The sequence below is a fragment of the Chelonoidis abingdonii genome, chromosome 9 (assembly GCF_003597395.2).
Source record: "Chelonoidis abingdonii isolate Lonesome George chromosome 9, CheloAbing_2.0, whole genome shotgun sequence".
NCBI classification, from domain to species: Eukaryota; Metazoa; Chordata; order Testudines; family Testudinidae; genus Chelonoidis; species Chelonoidis abingdonii.
This window is the reverse complement of record NC_133777.1, coordinates 31,633,980-31,651,686: the sequence shown is the minus strand read 5'-3', so window position 1 is coordinate 31,651,686 and position 17,707 is coordinate 31,633,980. Positions and strand designations below refer to the sequence as shown.

At 45.1% G+C, this 17,707-nt stretch overlaps 1 protein-coding gene across 1 annotated transcript in view; it reads right to left on the bottom strand.

Moving 5' to 3' along the window:
• The window catches only part of CCDC33 (coiled-coil domain containing 33), a 234,122-nt gene that overhangs the window by 191,955 nt on the left and 24,460 nt on the right, over positions 1-17,707 (bottom strand). The window contains exon 3 of the mRNA XM_075069314.1: positions 6,606-6,739. Within this exon, the coding sequence (XP_074925415.1) occupies positions 6,606-6,739 (134 nt within the window). The remainder of the gene's footprint in view (positions 1-6,605; positions 6,740-17,707) is intronic.

Sequence of the window (17,707 nt, the reverse complement as noted above, 5' to 3'; positions counted from 1 at the left end):
CCTCCCTCTTCCCTGAGCGTCCCTGGATTAGTTCAGTACCAGGAAGAGCACCTCGCCACATGCATGACGCTGTGATGTCCTCAACATTTAACATCATCCAAAGCAGAGGGGCTGCTCCGTGCCCCATGGCAGAGTACAAGCAGGCAGCCACGCAGTGGGTTCTGCCTGCCAGTTGGAAGGGTTTTTGCACAGGCTTGGAGCAGACTGAAGCAGAGATTGCTACTGATGGCTGGCAGAGGAACAAGCAATGAAAGTACACAACCAGTGGCCTCATACCCACCTGGTACTGGTGCATGGGAAAAGCTGCTGTTCCAACCTAAAGGACACGCAGCCTGTCCACAGGATGGGGAGGTGGATTTTTTACCTTCAGTGCTGGAGTAGCAGCCTTTGGAATGAAGCCTTCTCTTTAGGCACATAACTGGTGCTGTTTGGGCAGCCACAGGCTCCCCTCAGACCACCTCTCCAGTAGACCTCACCCCTGACCATCTCTGTGGCAGAGAGGGCAGTCCATTCCTGAGGCACATTCATCCCCTGTTCCTCTCCACTAGGATGCAACAGCCTGATGTTATTCACTCCAGGGAGCTGAAGGAGTTAGCTGAAGAAATCTCGAAGCTTCTGGCAATAATATTTGCAAACTCATGGACTACAGGAGAGGTCCCAGAACACTGGAGAAAGCTAACATAGTGCCCATCTTTAAAAAGGGGGAAAAGGAGGAGTCGGATAATGAATTATAGACCTGTCGGCCTGACCTCAATACCTGGAAAGCTACTAGATCAATGTATAAAACATCCCATTTGCGATGATCATTCCCAGCCAGCATGGATTTACGAAGAACAAATCATGCCAAACCAGCTTGATTTCTTTCTTTGGCAGGGTAACTGGTTTGGTAAATGGGGGAATGTGGTGGACATAATATACTCGGACTTCAGTAAGCCTTTTGACACAGTTCCACATAATATTCTGATAAGTAAGTTGGAGAAATGCAGGCTTCGCAGAACTACCATTAAATGGATACATCATTGATTAAACAACGACAAACCAAGAGTAAATATTATTGGAATGATGTCAGAGTGGAAGGAGGTCTCAAGTGGGGTTCCATGAGAGGTCTGATGTGGGTCTGATGTTATGTAACATCTTTATTAATGACCTGGATGTAGGAATAGAGAGCATACTGATCAAATTTGCAGATGACACAAAGCTGGGGTGGGAGTGCTCATACTTTGGACAAGGGAGCTAAAATTCAAAGAGATCTTGATAAATTGGAGAACAGGGCTATAGACAACAAAATGAAATTCACCAAAGACACATGTAAGGTGCTACACTTAGGGAAGAAAAACCAAATCACAAATACAGGATGGGCGAAAACTGGCTTGGTGGCAGCACTGCTAAGAAGCTCTGGGGAGGCCATGCAAACTGAATCCCATCAGTTGCTAGGGAAGCATGAAGCTTTATAATGGCTTGGAGGATACAATACTTGCAGCCTGGACCCCCATAATGCACAAGTCAGGCCAAGCTCAGCTGCACTGGGAGAGCTCACTGACCTGATTAGACAGCTCTGAGGCAGGGGAGGCCCTCGCTTTGTGTCTCCATGAAAGAAACATGCCTCATTAACTCCCAGCTTTGTCTTCCCCTGGTAGGGCTCCTTTGTGCCTCAAGTCACTTGAAGAAGTGGAGAGGCCTGTTTGGCATGTTGGACCTGTCACCCGAAGAATGGAATCTTGCCTCCCCTATCATTAACTTAGCCTTGCTTTCTGCTCACCCCCATCATCACAGCAACAGCCTGCTGCCACTTCCTCATGAAGGGATAACCCCCCTTGCACATCCCTCTTCACCTTCCTTGACAAACCACTGATTTAACTCCCCCCACCCCCAGAAGAACCAGAAGGAGAAAACTACAAACCTTACTCCTTTGTCAAAGGCAAATCAATGAAAACCACCCCACATCTTGTTATGTTGCCATTTACACTTAGCTCTCCCTAACACCAGCCTAATTACTGATTGCACTGATGGACAATTTAACTCTTCTTTACCCAAGGCCCCAGTGCAGTGAAGCATTGAAGCACATACCTAAAGTTAAGCACATGCTGAAGTGCTTTGCCGAACAGGCATAGATTGCTGAACTGAGGCAACAGAGTCCCCTCTCTCATTGCCTTTCCATCATCTGACTGGAGTTATAAGTTTTTCTGCTGTTACTTTTAAAAGACAGCTCAATATATATGCAGATTGTTTTTCTCAGAGACCTTTGTGGAAAGAGAAAGGACTTGCTATTTAAACAGTAAGTGGTAAAACTCTCTGTCCCACAATTCCACTAGTCATCTTTGATATCGGATCACACTCCACCCCTTGGTGAGCCCTCAGAGTGCAAACAGGATGGTAAATGAGATGACTACTCCAGTGCTTACTTTGTAATGAAAGAGGTGTTGGGGCTTAAGCAATTATTTTACATTCATAACTGATGCAGCAAGCCCAGAGGTGCTGGACTATGAATTGCCAAGCCTAGAGGTGCCGGGGCTCAGGCCTGGCAAGCCATGGCACAAATTAAGCACTGGACTCCTGATATCTTGGGTAGAAGAGAGGCAAAAACCCAGCCACAGAGGAAAAGAAAGAGAATAGAAGGCCAAGAAAACAGAAAATACTTTAAATCATGGCAAAATAGTTTACTCTGGTGTATGTTCATTACAATTTGATACTGCAGGGTGCTGAACACTCTGACCCTAACATAACAAAGCACTTCAGCACGTGCTGAATTGGAAGCATGCAAATAGCCTCGCTGAAGTCACTAGAATTATTCTTGTGCTTTAATGGCTCAAGCCCATCTGGGGCTGTAGCTCAGTGGTAGAGTGCATACTTTGCATGTATGAGGCCCTGGGTTCACTCGCCAGCATCTCTAGGCCCTCTAACAGGGGACAGAGCGCAGTGGTTTAAGCATTAGCCTATTAAGCTCAGAGTTGTGAGTTTAGTCCTTGAGGAGGCCATTTAGGGAACTGGAGTAAAAATCTGTCTGGGGGTTAGACTAGATGACCTCATAAGGTCCCTGATATCCTATGATCTAAGCCTTCTAAAAGAGCAAGTCCACACATCTCCTTGAGGGTTGGGGCTGGACATAGAAGGTATTGGTTGGAGCTGCTTTCTTTGATGACAGCTGCTTTTTGTAGAACAGAGTGGTTGACCTGGCTATTTGACTGTATCATTTTGAAGTGATGGCAGGGCTTTAGGAAGGGTGCATCTTCATTTGTTTTGTCTAACTAGCTATCCAACTACCCACCCACATCTGGAACAGCACTTTTTATCAGCTATGTCTACACATGGAGCTGGAGGGCAAATCCCAGCTCAAGGAGTGGAGCAGCGGGATGGGCTAACTGCCCTGAGTACATAGACATCCCCAAACATAGCATGCATTTGAAGCGGCTAGCTCATCCCACCACTCATGCTGCTGTGGCTACACTCTATTTTAACAGACACAGCACTATCAGAGCTTGCACAATCTGTCTCCTCCAGCTGGGAATCACACTCCTAGCTCCAAGTGTAGATATGCTCCAAGAGCTTTGCTTGAGAAAGGTCTGCAGGACTGGGCTCAGAACAGGGTCGGTGCTTCCATTTAGGCGACCTAGGTGGTTGCATAAGGCACGAGGATTTGGGAGGGTGGCATTTTGCCGGCCTCGGCGGCAATTCGGCGATGGGGGGTCCTTCCGCGCTCTGGGTCGTCGTCGGCAATTCTGCGGTGGGTCCTTCACTCGCACTGGGACCCGCCGCTGAAGTGCCCTGAAGACCGGGAGCAGAGAAGGACCCCCCCAGGCCGCAGAATTGCCGCTGATGACCGGGAGTGTGGAAGGACCCCCGCCTAGGGCGCCAAAAACCCTTGCGCCGCTCCCGGCTCAGAATAGCTTGCAAAGAGAGCGCAATCAGATTTGTTAAACAGAAGTCCTTGGTTGCTAAAGTTATTGCATTTCCACAGGGATCTTCTTGTAGATATGAGTCCAAAGGTTCCATTTTTTTCTCCAGTGGGAGCAAATTCAGTTGCCAACACCAGTATCTCTGAGGCTAGAGACTTGTGACTGGGATGGAAGACAAAACTCAAGAGCAGGGAACAGATTCTCAGTACCCAAGAGGGTGTGGTGCTCTGAGTCATTTAAAAGTAATTTGAATTTACAAAAGTAAATTTGAAAACCCAGAACTTAACAAGTCACCATCACATAAACTAGGATAAGATAAGAGGAAGAAGGGCCCAGGGGTTAGAGTGAGAGCCTGGGAGCTGAGAGCTGGGTTGAATTCCCTGCTCTGCCACAGACTCCCCTGTTAGACCCTGGGTGCCTCAATTCCCCCTGTGTACAATGGGGAAAACAGCACAGCCCTGCCACATTCAGCTATTGGGAGGATAAATACATTGAAGATGGGGAGGTGCTCAGATACTGAGGGGCTACAGAAGTACCAATGGTAGAGAAGTAGGATAAATACACTCCCCACAAATGGTTCAAAATTAATCCAATCAGGGGATTATAAAAATGTCTCCTTTCTAAGTGGGATAATACACATCTGGGAACCACTGCAGGACAGAAATGTATCAGGACTATGGGAGACTCTGTGCATTCTTGCCTTATACCTTGATGGGGCTTGGTCCTGAAAGGTGCTGAACACTCAACAAGCAAAGTCCAGGCTTAAATTTAAGCACATATATAATCCCATTAATGCCAATGGGGCTACTGATGTGCTTAGTGTTGGGCACAAGTTTAAATGCTTCGCTGGATCAGGTCAGAGTGCTCTGCACCTTTCACAGTTAAGCCCTCACTGCACACCTCAGCAGTACTGCTCTCTCACTGTATACAAGTGTATGTGGCTCTTTAAATGGGAGTGACTGTTTTGTATCAAAACTGGTAGCCATGTTGTCACTCCAAGGTCTCTTGAAGGGGCATGATTTTGAGGGTGGGTGCTTAGTGCTTTCTGAAAAGCAGATCCCTTGAAGGTATCCCAAAAACAGAGCCACCCGAAATGACAAGTCACTTAAAGATATTGACCTTGTGCCCTAATCCTACAATGGGCACTTGCACACACTGGTGTTTGCTCCTATGGAGCTCAGTAGAGGATTGAGGCCTTGCACTGCTTCTTATCTGAAACAGGATCATGTGGGCTACAATATTTTTAAGCAGTATTGTCCTTACTGGGGCAATAGGTTTTGGTAGAAAAAAACATAATAATTTGACTGGCCAGTGACTAAGACAGGGGCATATGACCCTGTAACCTTAACAAACAAAGGCTAGGTATGGAGTAAATCACAGCGTCAGCCTCATTGGGGCAACAAGGTATTTTAAACTGTCTAATGAAACCTACAGAAACTAGACTGCTTAGTCTTCAGGGAGAATGATTTTTCCTTGGGTTGGCTTTTGGAGAGTTACACATGTCCACATTTAGAGGCTTTAAAGCCAGTAAAGGCTTATCCCTGACATTAACCAAACAGCATCAAACCAACCCAACAAGCCATCAACCCAAACAGAAATTGTTTTATGCTATATGTCTCATCTCCAAGCATATATAGATATAGTTACACACAAAGAGTGCCAGATCCTCAGCTGGTGTCTCTCCACTGAAGTCAGCAGAACTATGTTGATTTTCACCAAAGGAGAATCTGGCAGCTATTTTAGTCTCTCTTTGCACCCCCATTTCCTGTTAGCCTAAGGCAGCTAAGTAGAGTAAGTACATCAAATGTTTTTTATTTCACTTAAGCAGCAGCGTTAATAGAATTACATGTAATGCTATGACTAATTTCCACTCGGCCTCGGCATTCATTTTGCAAGCATCTGATTTTAATCTAATCACAAACTCTAATGCCATTTACATTATTATAATTGTATACTTAACTACACTGTGATTGGAACAATCAAGCCACAAGGCCTAACCATCACTGCAGCAGGGAAGCTTCTAATTAGTAATGATTGAAAAATAATCAGGCATACTGTGGAGCAGAATTGAGGGGGACTGGCAAAGCTGTGGTTGGTGCTGAGATTGGAACCATATCAGGTCAGAATTTAGGTACACTGACATTGCTGTGTGCAGAGCCAGGAATGGATTGGCAGGTATGCTGCAGATCCACAGGACTGGATTTCCACAGCTGTGGGGAGTCCCAGAACATTGTTTCATAATAGCACTGAAGTGCGTTGGCAGAGCTATTCATGGGCCAATGTTGGTTCTATTTCCATGGTTACCAGGCAAATCATGTCACAGCTCTGTGCCTCAGTTTCCCCATCTGTAAAATGAGGATCAAGAGACTGACCTCCTTTGTAAAACATTTTGAGATCTATTGATGAAAAGTTCTATATGAGAGCTTAACTTTGCAACCATATATCATGGGTGGAATTTCTTCCTGTCCCTAGCTGATGATCAGCTCATGCCCTGAAGCATAAGGATAGTTAACAATTGTATACATAGCTACACTTAAAGGGCTTGATTCCTAAGTGCCTTGCCTTTGGGAAGTCATTAGCCAGTGCGCAGTGGGATGGTTCTGAGCTGGTCGCATTGGCACAGGTGTAAATGACTGGAGAATTAGGCTGTCTCACTGATATTCACCTTTCCCTCGCCACTACCCACTATTCAGCTCTCTTCAGAAATCATACCTTCATGGCCTGCATCTTCTGCATCAATTTCCACAGTCACCTTCTCCTCCCAGGTTGGAGAGTGCGTAGGCTCAGAGGACACATGAGTCACCCCCTGGGCTTCCCTTTTCTTTTCAACATCTGAGCTGCTTTTACTAAGAAAGAAGAAAAAACAACGTAACAGCAGGGGTACATCCACCTGGACATGCACAAAGCCTTGCAGTGAACTGAAGACATCAGAGGAATGAATGCCCTTTCCCTTCATGCCCAAGCCAGAGACCTAATGACTTATATTCATATGGCCTGATCACCTCAAAGCATCCCAAAGTGTATTACTGACTACAGGCCAAACTCATGCCTGGTATAACTCCACTAAAGTTAATGAATGAATCTGGCAGGGTGTGTATATAAGGTTCATTTCCTCAATCTGCCAAATGCAGCCACCTCTGAGATAGAGCACAGAAGCAGTTTAACAGTGCATAGCAACACTACACATGTTGTAGGTGAAGAAATGAAGAACTTCTCTATATGAAACCTGCAGGGGGATTTTAAATAATCCAGAATGCAATTACCACTGGGGGACATTTGATAGCACTCCTAATCTTGCAGTGAGAGCCCTGGGATACTGAATGACCACAAAATCCATGGGATATGTGACTAACCACAAAAGACCCAGAGGTCTGTTTTAAATCTGTAGCTGTAGTGTTATAGCATAGACCCTTAATACCGAGACAGAAGAGGTTTCTCTGTTGCTCTAGTAAATCCATTGCTCAGAGCGGTAGTAGCTAGATGAATGGAAGAATTATTCTGTCAAACTGGTGGTGTCTACATCGGCACTTAGGTTAGCTCACTACAGTGCACAGGGCATGCCATTTTTCACATCACTGAACAATACAGTGAAACCGACGTAACTTTGTAATGTAGGCGGCTCTGAGATACTTTAACTCAGTCCAGCGCCCTCTAATCCCAGGCTGAAGGACTTGTTCCATGCTGAGGAAAAGGGAGAGTGCTACCTGCTGAGGCACTAAAACACTTCCTGCTGGACTTTTCCAGTTCTCACAGGTCTTCCCTAACAGAGCAAAGTGAAAGACGAGTTTCATGCCAGATCAACATATACTGTCCACATCTGAAAAGGCCACAACAGATCTGGCCATCATGAAGTTACAAAGAACAAACAAGTCCTGATTATAAACCCTTTAAAATATCTGGTTCAGCACAACAGCAGAGAAGTTCTGAGGCCATTTAAAATCCCACACGAGAGCCAACTGGAACACTGAGCTTTTCACCCTTAGGCCATTGATTTAGAACCAGCCTAGGTTGCTGGTGAATAAAGGACACAGGCCTCAATCCTGCCTTGACTTGCTTACTGGCCATCTCATGAGGACCTGAGTTGTTAGAATGTGTCAGTATGTTAATGGAGGATGGAATCCAGCTCAATTTCCCATATCAGAACTAGCTCTGCTGGACTGACAGCAAAGCCAGGAGATAGAAGTCTAAGAAGCACACAGTGCAGATCTGCACAGTAAAATAAATCTACTAGAATAATAAAAACAGTGATTTGTGAATAATTTATATTTGATAACTGAGAGGAAAATGTGCTGGATAAATTGTTTACAAGTAATTCAAGCAGCTCTCAGGGTGAACAGTTTTCTGACCATGACTATCCTGTACATTTCCCCCCTAACATTTCAACAAAGCAGGGTCACTGATTTACCAATGACAGGAATAGATTTGCCATGCCGATACTAAAATAGAGTTAATAAAACAGCAGATCTCTCTGAGATGAAAACTTGCCAAAGGTATATATTACAGTGGGATGGATAGCTCAGTAGTTTGAGCATTAGCTTGTTTAAACCCAAGGTTGTGAGTTCAATCTTTGAGGAGGCCATTTAGGGATCTGGGGCAAAAATCTGTCTGGGGATTGGTCCTGCTTTAAGCAGAGGGTTGGACTAGATGACCTCCTGAGGTACCTTCCAACCCTGAGATTCTATCATGAAGATCAGTTGGGGTGCAATAAGGTTTATGTTCTGGCAGATTTCTGTAGCATGTTGGTAACAGGGTTGAACAAAATATTCCTAAAAATCATTTATTAAAATAATTTAACCATTTTTCCCCAATAAAGAAAGAGGAATAGCAAGTTTGGCTTGGAACAGAGGTAAATTTGGTTCTAATGACCTTTTGCTTTTCTCTGGTGCCATCTAACTCAAAGTGCACTATCAACAATAATTAATATTACAAGACTTCTGTGAGGGGAGGGATAGCTCAGTGGCTCAAGCACTGGTCTGCTAAACCTAGAGTTCTGAGCTCAACCCTTGAGGGGGCTACCTAGAGCAAAAATCAGTACTTGGTCCTGGTAGTGAAGGCAGGGGGCTGGACTCAATGACCTTTCAAGTTCTAGGAGATAGGTATATCTCCGTTTATTTAGTATTATACCTGTTGCATAGATGGAGAAACTGAGGCACAGGAAGGGGAAATGAGTCACACTATCTAGGATTAGAATCCAGCTCTTTTTTCCCATTCTTAGTCCAGTAACTTGATCACTAGATCCTGTTTCTTCTTCTAAAAGGTATATATATACCTTATAGATTTTCAGGCCTGGTAGGCAGTCTTCTCCCAATGAAGGACAACAGCTAAGTTTAGTTTGACATCATGTGCCTGTTTCAGTTTGAGAAGGATTAGAAATGGTACCATTCCTGCTCCCCTTGCCAGCAACATTCCAGTCATTCCCATACTCTGTCCCTCGTCCATAGCAGCAAAAATACAAGGATCACAAATAGGTGATGGGATTACACATAGGTGATGCAAGGATTGAGAGCTAATGTAAGGATCATGCCTTAATAAGGATACTCTTGCCCATTCCACGCACAATATTTGTATAGCAATAGTGCCCAGGGGCCCTAGGAATGGACCAAGGCCCCTTTGTGCTAGGTGCTGTAGAAACAAGACCCTTGCACCATGATTCTTTAGCCTGGATGGTGTAGGGCAGGAGAAGGGCAGCACAGAGATTGCCAAGCACTGTTCACTTTAAAGCTTCCTCCTTCACTCAGGAGTGTAACAAGGAGCTGTACTGAGCTTTCAGTTAGGCCTTCTGTAATAGCAGATACATGGCAGTAATCCCCACTAAATCGCAAACATCTACCCACTAAATCCGAGGTGCTTTGGAACGACAAATGGAGCCTACTTTCTGACAAGGATCCCTAAAGCCTTCCTAATGAATTGAGAGAGGCAAGCAAACTTCAACGGCTCCTTTCTTCCCTTCCTGCTCCTGACTCCCTCTGTCCCTCATTAGGGCCAGTTTGATAATCCCATCTATGGCTGCCCGGATAAGGTCCGTCCGGGGACTAGCACTAAATGAGGCAGTTTCTTAGGGTCACATGTACAGTAATCACCTCTCTGCCCCACTTGCCTCCCCTCCAAATAGATTAGAGCAGGGGTAGGCAACCTATGGCATGCATGCTGAAGGCAGCATGCAAGCTGATTTTCAGTGGCACTCACACTGCCCGGGTCCTGGCCATCAGTCTTGGGGGGGCAGCTCTGCATTTTAATTTAATTTTAAATGAAGCTTCTTAACATTTTAAGAAAAACCTTATTTACTTTGCATACAACAATAGTTTAGTTATATATTAGTTTAGTTATATATAGACTTATAGAAAGAGACCTTCTAAAAACATTAAAATGTATGACTGGTACACGAAACCTTAAATTAGAGTGAATAAATGAAGACTCGGCACACCACTTCTGAAAGGTTGCTGATCCCTGGATTAGAGTCACACTCCCTTCCCTCACCTGAGACAGAGCAGGAGGCTAAGCCATTCCTGCTAATCCAGTGGTTCTCAAACTTTTGTACTGGTGAACCCTTTTACATAGCAAGCCTCTGAGTGGAACCCCCCCCCCAATAAATTAAGAACATTTTTTTATATACTTAACATCATTATAAATGCTGGAGGCAAAGCGGGGTTTAGAGTGGAGGCTGGCAGCTCGCGACCTCCCAGGTAATAACCTTGTGACCTCCTCAGAGATCCCAACACCCAGTTTGAGAACTCCTGTGCTAACTGAAATGGGGAAGGGGAGCTGCCTTTGTGCCTGGCCTACAGATGTCTGAGGGTTTCCTGACTCTTGGTCAGATTTGATTCCTGGTGCTGACAGTGTGAGTTAAAAGACTTCACCCAAGTAAGAAAAGGTTTAATCAGTGTGATGTTGTGTGCTGCACCAAAGCATGCACATTGAAGTATTGCACACTTAAAATGTGCAACATGCAGTGTCAGGCTAATTTGAAACTCCGTGAAAAGCTCATGAGGTCATAAGTGAAACAAGTCTCATAGTTCTCAACCTAATTTGTCTGCATCTCTAAATAGAGAACAATACTTGGCACAGTTGGGTGGGCCAAGTTCAAATGAAATCTAGACATGACTAGTACAGCAAGGGTGGAGATAACAACTGATAACTGCCAGAGCCTACACGATTAGATAGAGGACAATACCAGGACTCAGTTCAGCAATGCAGTCAAGTATGTCTGTAAGTTCTATTGACTTCAGTGGGAACTAAGCATATGCTTAAAGTTTTTATCAATCAATCAACCATTATCATGATCAAGGCAAATCTTAAAGGAATCTTACAGATCTGGCTTGACCCAGATCGATCTCTAGCTAGGTCTTTAAGACAGTTTGGCTTGATGTTCAGTCTATGTCCATCACTGGTGCCCTTATAATGCTGCCAAAGCTTTTGGTGTCCACGTGATCACCAACCATGTTGTGTAAACACACTTTGTAATTCATTGAACTGCTATCCTAATAGAACCAAGATAGTTGACAAAACACAACCAAAACAACCAAAAACACAACTTTTATCTGCCTACAAATATCTCTACTGCTGATCTTGTTCTGCCACTTAATATAGAGGAGTGGACAAAGACAAGCATGCTATGCTCAGTCAAGGCCCAGTTAGGATAAAGTGGAAGGAATGTTTAAACAATGTCTGCCTACATTGAGAGTAAGGATGACTAGCGTGCCAGCCTGGGACTCAGGAAACTCAGGTTCATGTCCTCTGCTCTGCCACAGACTTCCTGTGTCATCTTGGGCAGGTCACTTAGTCTCGCTGTGCCTCAGCTCCTATCTGTAAAATGGGAATAATAGCACTTCCCTATCTTGCTGGACTGTTGTGAGATGCCTGGATATTGTGGTAATGGGGCCACAATAAGCCATTAAGATACATGCATTACAGCTAACTATGGCCAATATTACCATTCCCTCCATTACATTAGCATAAAAAATCATCTTAATGAAAAAAAAGACAAATCAATTTCCATAAAAGTTTAAAAGTCAAGGCTGCAGGGACTGTAGAAGGGTCAGCAGTGAAATATTCTTAGTGCAGAGACCTCATCCATATCTCCCAAGAGAAATGACGAAAGTAGGGCTGATTTAAAATTAGACTGTACCAGACAGTAGGGAACAAGCCTGTATTGGCTGTAAACTCTGGAGTACCTCTAAACTTTGCTACAAACTGAAGCTCTGAACAATGGACTGAATGACCCATCCAAACTGTGGATGTACTCCAGAGACTTAACTTAAGCCAGCACTTTATTCCATCACTGCTACAAGCCTGAACCAAGAACTTTGCCATTACTGAATGTAATTAATTCCATTTAACCAATTTTAACTCTCATCTATGTTTCTTTCATTTTATGAATAAACCTTTAGATTTTAGATTCTAAAGGATTGGCAACAATGTGATTTGTGGGTAAGATCTGACTTGAATATTGACCTTGGTCTAGGGTTTGGTCCTTTGGGATTGGGAGAACCTTTTTTCTTTTATTGGTTTCCATAACCATTCATCTCCATAAGGAGTGGCACTGGTGATGATACTGGGAAACTGGAGTGTCTGAGGGAGTTACTTGTATGACTTCCGGTTAGCCAATGGGGTAAAACTGAAGTCCTCTCTGGCTGGTTTGGTGGGTGCCATAGTAGTAAAGGGCCCCCAGCCTTGGGCTGTGACTGCCCTGCTCTAAGCAATTTGTCCTGAATTGGTACTCTCAGTTGTGTCCCACCAAAGGCCACTTTATTACAGGCCACTGTGCATGAAAAAACCACACCCCTGACCAAACCCCCCAGTGTAGATACAGCTATGTCAATGGAAGAGGGCTTCTGTCAACATAGTTAATGTCATTCAGGGAGATTGTGTTCCTACAACAGTAGAACTCCTCCTTCGGATGGTGTATACTGCATACACATTAGGGGGCTATATTGGCATAGGCTCCATAGTGTAGACATACCCATGTGTGACTTGTGCATGGTCATAGAGGTAGTCTGTACTAGAGACGTGAATTGAAACTTAGTCTCCCAAGTCCCAAGCTAGTGCCCTAACCACTAGGCATGCTTCCTGCCATTACACTGTATTATTACCTTTCTGTATTTGACTTGTCTCTACCTCTTTGTCTATTGTAGTAGAGCATTTATGCCTCCCTCATGATCATTGTATCTGAGCATCTTAGTGACTTGGCTGTTATGCATAAGGCTATAACAATTATATCCTTTTATTCTAAAGGCTATTTCACACTCTGGATGCTAATTATCTAGATGCACCAATGTGAGGACAGGTAGATATCTGGTGGTGAAAAGAGAGGGGAGGGTAAAGGTTAATGAATGGCATAGTTAAGATTCAAAAGCACATAAATAATAAATATTTCAAGCCACAATTAACAAGTGCCTAGCATTGACCAGCCCTACACAATTATCCATGTGTATTGTTTATTTTCTGCATACCACAAGGGATGGTGTGTCTCACACACATCAAAGTGTGGTCATCATCCTCAGGCCTAGTTCATATAATTCTTTTCTTCTCTCTCATTTAAAAAAACACTCAGGAACTTAATTCTTTGTTAAACTCTCAAAGAGAGCTCCTTGTGGTTGATGAATTCTGCCCAGAGATTCAAACTGCTGCAGCACATCTGGAATGCAATGAGTTTGCTGGCCTCAGCTTTATCTGCTGGGGGCAGAAACACCTAGTACAGAAACAAAGGGATAATGGGGTGGGTGGGGGAAGAGTTCTGCAGTCGCTGAGCTTCCCAAGAGAGGCTGGGCAAAGCTGGAGTTTGGCCCTATGCGTTTGTACAGGGCCTAGCACAAAGGGGTCCCTGGTCTCAGCTGGGGCCACCAGGCATTAGGATAATAAAAATAAAACAAGAAGAAGAAATAAGCCGTCCGCCAATGTCTTCCAGACCACTCTAGCTCTTGCTGACATCACCCTATCAAGATCAGGTTTCTGCTGGTTTCATGGGCTGTAGGCAGGGCCAGATCAACCAAAGGGTTACCATGGTGCCACCCAGTTTTGTGCACCACTTGCCCTTTCATCACAGTTCCACTGAGACCACTTAGAAAGAGAGAGAGTTAGACGAGTCTGCTCTACAGCAGCTTTTAGCTCATGCGGTATAGGCTCATGCACTAAGTTCCAGAGGTACCATGTTCAATCCTGCCCCCTGACAACCAGGGACTGTCAGTATTACACTTTTCACCCAGTGAGATGGCTACACAGGCACCCAAGATACTGGAAGCATACAGAGTGAGGGATCCAAATCAGGACATACACTCAAACCCCCTGCCTCTTCCTGCAGTCAGATCCATGGGGCTGGCCTACTACTCTGCAGGGAAGCTGTTATGACCATAGGGGACTATAGCCATGGCTTGGCTTAGACACACAACCACAGAGCACTCCAAGAGTTAATTTATGACTGCTCCTGTCTCCAAGATGAGGGCTAATTGGCAGGTGAGGGGGAAAGAGACACTGGGAAGCTGATGAGTGGAAATGATTATCTATTTCTTTAACCAGAGCAAGGTTTCAGGTCCCCAGTGAGGGGGGAAAGGATGTCAATGTTATGGATTTTTCTTGGTAGGGAACCATGGGGCAATGAACAGACTTCAGGCAGAACAGAGAGAGTCCCCTCCACACAGGCCTGCTCTTGTCAGACAAGGAAAGCCATCTCCTCATCTAAAGTAAACAAACTGGGACAATGGAGTGCTCAATTACTAATGATGGGGAGGGAATGGGAGGAGTGAGTGGCAGGGGAGTTTGTTTTCAATCCATAATGGAATTAAACCCAGCACTTCACAAATGAGGGACCCCATGTGTGTCTTAGGGGAACTAGCCAGGGTTGAGAAGAGGTTGGCTAGTCCCAGGTGCATTGTCTCCCTAGATCAATCATAGAAAGGACCATAAGGGTCATCTAGTCTGCCCCCACCCCCATCCCCTCAATGCTTCCTAACTTTTATCCATTGCACTTGATTGCCAGTTTTTGTAATGGCTCAGGCTGATTTTGGAGAGAAGCTTCAAGTCCTATTTTATCCAAGCTGCTTTGCAAATTCCTAAACAAAGACCCCCCCAAATCCTTTTATATTACTATCTTGCCAGGAAGGATCAATCTCTCCAGTTCTAAAGGCATCTGACCAGTCTTAAGATCAGCTAGTTTGCCAAGGGGGTCACTGTTCACAGAGACCACCCTATGTCATGAAGCTCAGATCCAAACCTCCCAAAGTTTAGAGTTGTTTGGATCTAGGGGTTTGGGTTGATAGATGCAAACCAGCAAATTTGGCAGTAATCTGAATCCAGATTATACAGTCCTCTCAGTTCTGGATTGTTCGGACCCAGTGACTTGGTTTAGGCCTATGTCTGACTAATGGGTGGGTGTATATAGGGGCTGTCATAGGTCCTGATTCATTGCCCCACCCCTAGGTTATTGAAAGCATCCTGAAATATAAAATTATAGACATGCAGGGCTGGAAGGGACCTCGAGGGGTCATCTAGCCCATCTCCCCATGCCGAGTATGTTTGGAGTCAACAGAGAACCATTGCATGGTAACACAAAGATGTCGCTGAGTGCCATGCTGATGTCATTCCACAATGTGGTATATGCAACAGTGATGTTGCCTTGAGAGGATGTGATGCAAGTCTCAGCATTGTGAGCTGCTTGCTTTGTTTATAACTTTGGCTTCTCCAAGATGCTCTCTGGAGTGGAACCAGCACTGTTCTTAGAAAAAGCCTTAGTGGCGTGGCTTGTATACTGAGTGCAGAGATGGGAGCTGTGCAAGAGAATTCTCATCACCGGGGAGTTCAGATGGAAAAACAGCAAACCCTATTTCCTAACCTCCTAACAATACTGCCCAGGTTTCAGCCTGGCCTCTAGCTTCTGGCTAACCCAGTGTTTGTGTCAGTAGGTAGAAACCTGACCCTTTGGCCACTTTGACAGAAAGAGTCTTTAGACATGAAAATAGTCATTTCCAAAGAGGATAAGTTCATCCTGAATTCTGCATTTGTCCCCAGACTGCACAAATTCACATCACTCTTGCTGTGAGATGCAGGAAAAAAAAATCAATGAGTGCTCACATAATTACATGCAAGCAAAATAATGGTGGCTTGGAGACATCTGTTTTTAGCTTGAAATCCTGATGAACCAGCTTCTCTCCTGAGATTGGGAGCTGCTTATAAAGGCCTTCCCAGCCATGGCTAAAATGGTAGGGAGTGCATAGGCAGCACTGGGACTGTGCTGCTTCTTTCTTGGTGAGGGGAGCCAGCCGGCAGTGTGGTTTGCTCCTAGGGATGGACAAGAGCTTGTCCTTGAAACATTCCAAAGCAGCTCCCAGCCGCTTTTCTGTGCTACATCTTCTTTAGGATGCCTTTCATTCTCTCACACCCTCCCCCATTTACACACACTCCAGCTCCCTCACTTCTTCTCCCACCCCTCAAAGCTATCAGCTGATGAAAATTTAATGTCCATTCCTTCCAAGCTATTTAATATATCTCCTCAGTCTCCCTCCTGGCTGGAGAGATTGTTTTAATGTAGTCTCCTCTACACCCTCTCTCTCTCTCTCTCTCTCTGTTAATGGGATGTCTGCTTTTGAAGTGAGGGAGGTTGCAACCCGCCCCCATCCTCCCTTCCTTTCCACGCTGGTCCCTTTGCTTACTTTCTTCCTTAAGTGTAGCTGCTGGCATTTCATCCAGTAATTGGCCACATGTCAGTTCAGGCAGCATTCTGCTCTCTATGATAATGGATACCACCTCACCCTTGGCCCCCTTTAATCCTGGCCTCTCCTCTCCTCTCTCTGTCCACAAAGAGCATGCTCAGCCAGTGCATCAATAATGGATGAAAGGACATTCACTTCTGCCTGCTGTCGTGGAGGGACGGCAAGTCTTTGCGGCTCCATAGATGAATGACCAAAGCAAAGAGATCCCAGCGCACAGTCAAAAGTGGAACCTACATTAGGGTGACCAGACAGCAAGTGTGAAAAATTGGGGCAGGGAGGGGGGTAAGAGAAGCCTATATAAGAAAAAGACCCCAAAATCAGGACTGTCCATATAAAATTGGAACATCTGGTCACCCTAACCTACCTGTACATTCCAGGTGCTTTCCTGAATGCAGAACATCTCAGCTGAGCTACTGATGGAGCCAGACAAGGGCACTATGAGCTTTAGGACCTCAGCTCTATGGCTTCAGAGGTACCATTTCCACCAGAACAAAGGTGCAGCTGGTGTGTTTAAACACTGATAGCGTTAGAAACTCCACGCAAGACTGCCTGCCTCTCAAACAGTCATTCAAACCATGCAGCTAAGATCTCCACCATTCTGTCCTCTCGCTGTGAGGGCTTGTGATTTCATTGCAAAACAGCCTTCCACTCCTAACTTCAAGTGTAAACACCCACTTACTTGCATCACCCCCTATCAGTCTAACCACAGACACCAATTACTGGTGCAAAAGAACCTGAAACCCCCCCCCCCCATAGCATCTCCAAGACCCCCATGGGTACACATTCCAGGTCTATTTTGCTTGGGGTCTATCCAGTCTGGAGCTGAAAGCTGCTCTAGAAGGCCTTGGGAGTTGAAAGCTGCTTTACAAGTGGGAGTTGAACTGGAAGCCAGATGAATGCCCTCCGATGGGGGCTCTGTGTTCTCACCCTGCACGAGGCCAGCTCAGGGAGAGTGGGGAAATAACAGTAACCACTACCACAAAGAGCCCATCCAGGAACCCAATGAGCTGGCTGGCTCTGGCAGGTCAGAATTAGCACTGCACTTGCACCATTTTGGAGGGCTGGGAGAAAAATCAACCCTGAGATAATGAACTCATAGACTCATAGGTCAGA